General features: G+C 41.7%; 1 protein-coding gene across 1 annotated transcript; it reads right to left on the reverse strand.

Annotated features, from left to right (window-relative positions):
- Positions 1-253: 253 nt before the first annotated feature.
- Positions 254-1,647, reverse strand: LOC115562778 (non-canonical poly(A) RNA polymerase protein Trf4-1). Its single transcript, XM_030384852.2, has 3 exons — positions 1,342-1,647; positions 614-1,285; positions 254-486 (listed from the first exon to the last, which is right to left on the reverse strand). Exons 1-3 carry the CDS (start codon positions 1,607-1,609, stop codon positions 383-385), a joined length of 1,044 nt encoding a protein of 347 aa, XP_030240712.1. The 5' UTR covers positions 1,610-1,647; the 3' UTR covers positions 254-382.
- Between the last annotated feature and the right edge of the window lie 235 nt (positions 1,648-1,882).

Raw genomic sequence — 1,882 nt, forward strand, 5'->3', positions numbered from 1 at the left:
AAATTGTGGTGCGATTTGTGCGCGTTTGAACTTTTTGTGTAAGCCCGTATTTCATTTTTGTTTTGTTTTGTTTTTTTTTTTTTTTTTGAACAGACACGGCTTGGCTTAGACTAAAGTTACCCCTTGCGATAGACTAATCTTTAAGAGAGTTCGATTATAAATTAAAAAATATGTGTTTTGAGGCTTGCACGTATTTTAATTTAATTTATTGAAATTTTTAAAATGTTATGTAAAATCAAAAGCAATATAAATGTTTTTATTTTTTTTTTTTTTAATTTTAGTAATAACCTTTAATCCCAACTTTGACTTTAACAAATTCCTTTAATACATATATTGATATAAATCTATATCTAATGAATCGGCAGCTTCGGAGCATCAGATTTTACTCCTTGGAGTCCTTTGGTTCCACGACAACCAAATGGCGAAACTTGTTGCGCAACCAGGCTCTATAGTCGATCTGCTCATCGGTTATATGAATAATGGAACCTAAAATGTGAGACAAACATTAGGATAGCATGACTAGGGGATACCTTGTAGTCGGGCAGTATTAGATTAAGTTATAGAACCTCTCTCTCCTATCTCTCTACATAATACAGGGAGCAAGCTCACTTACCCAATATAGAGAACCCAGTCCTGTGCTCGCAGACACATTCTGTAGCCTGGGCAAATAGTGCATCGCTGAGCACACGATAGGCCCACTGGAAAGTCCGTTTGATGTGACAAGTTGCAATGAAGCTGCTTGAGTTCTGCCGTCCCGGCAGCAGTGGATCGTCAATGTAGAACGAGGCACTCGGACAATCCAATATGTTCTGTTTGGGCACATAGCTACCGCCTTGCCATATGGAAATTCCAATTTGAGCGTAGTTAAAGCTCAGGCCATAGAGCTCGAAAAATTCGAGCAGAAGAACGCCCAGATTCGCAGTCTCCGGGTAATGTTGCCGCGGATGCATTTGCAGGAAGTTAATGCACATGATGGTCAGGTTATAGGAGGAGATGCCTCCACTGAAAGTGGTATTCAAATCGCGCTGTTGCAGAAACTGTTTGAGCACCAGCACCAGCTTGCTCAATATTGGATACTCTTGGAAAAACTTTTTGATCAGCTCCGTGGATCTAAGGCCATTCAACTCATTGAACGAGATATCGACTTTGATACGTGTTTCGCAATCCGTAAACCTGATGATCGGCACTGCAGCAGTGTCCACCACCTTCAGTGTTCCGGGCAACACAATGCCGCTGCTGCGGAGCTCCGATTCGAGGCTGCGCAGCGGCAGATGCTCCCAACTACCTGTGGAAATGATTATCGTTAGTCCGCTCATATGCAATGGGAATACCATTCCTCACCCAGCACCACCAGGTCTATGTCTGAGCTGGGCAAATAGATGCCAGGTAAAAATGATCCAAAGATCTCAACCTGCGCCTCTGGCCAAAGGCCTTGAATCAGTCTCTCAATGCGGCTGACCAGCTCGATTCGCGCTGCATGCTCCGTTGGCGTGGGCAGCGTATAACTGGAGAAGTGCTCGATTTCCTCATGAAGTCCAATAATACCAACGCCGTAATTGTAGCTTGATTGTCGCCACGGATAACCACCATATTTGCGTGTTGCTTGCATCTTCCAATTGAAAGCTAATCCCAAGAAACTGTCAGCAGTTGCTGCAGCGTTGCCACCTGCGGCAGAAATATGTGGAACATATGGAATGGCACGCGTGGCACGATTAAGCACGAGTATATGCAGCAGTATAATTAAAATTGTTATTCATTGAAACAATGTGTGTTGTGTAGATAGAAAAAAAAAACAATGTCTATGCTCGTGATTTAATTTATAATTATTATTATTTTTAATTATAATTTTACTATTTACATATTCACATCGTAAGAAAATCGT

The sequence above is a fragment of the Drosophila navojoa genome, chromosome 3 (genome assembly GCF_054131105.1).
Source record: "Drosophila navojoa isolate 15081-1374.11 chromosome 3, UAZ_NAV_1.0, whole genome shotgun sequence".
Taxonomy (NCBI): Eukaryota; Metazoa; Arthropoda; class Insecta; order Diptera; family Drosophilidae; genus Drosophila; species Drosophila navojoa.

Coding starts and splice junctions, on each gene's coding strand:
- LOC115562778 (XM_030384852.2), bottom strand. CDS start 1,609: ATGCAAGCAACACGCAAATATGGTGGTTATCCGTGGCGACAATCAAGC. Junction 1,286..1,341: donor CATAGACCTGGTGGTGCTGG/GTGAGGAATGGT, acceptor TCATTTCCACAG/GTAGTTGGGAGCATCTGCCG. Junction 487..613: donor GACTGGGTTCTCTATATTGG/GTAAGTGAGCTT, acceptor CTCACATTTTAG/GTTCCATTATTCATATAACC.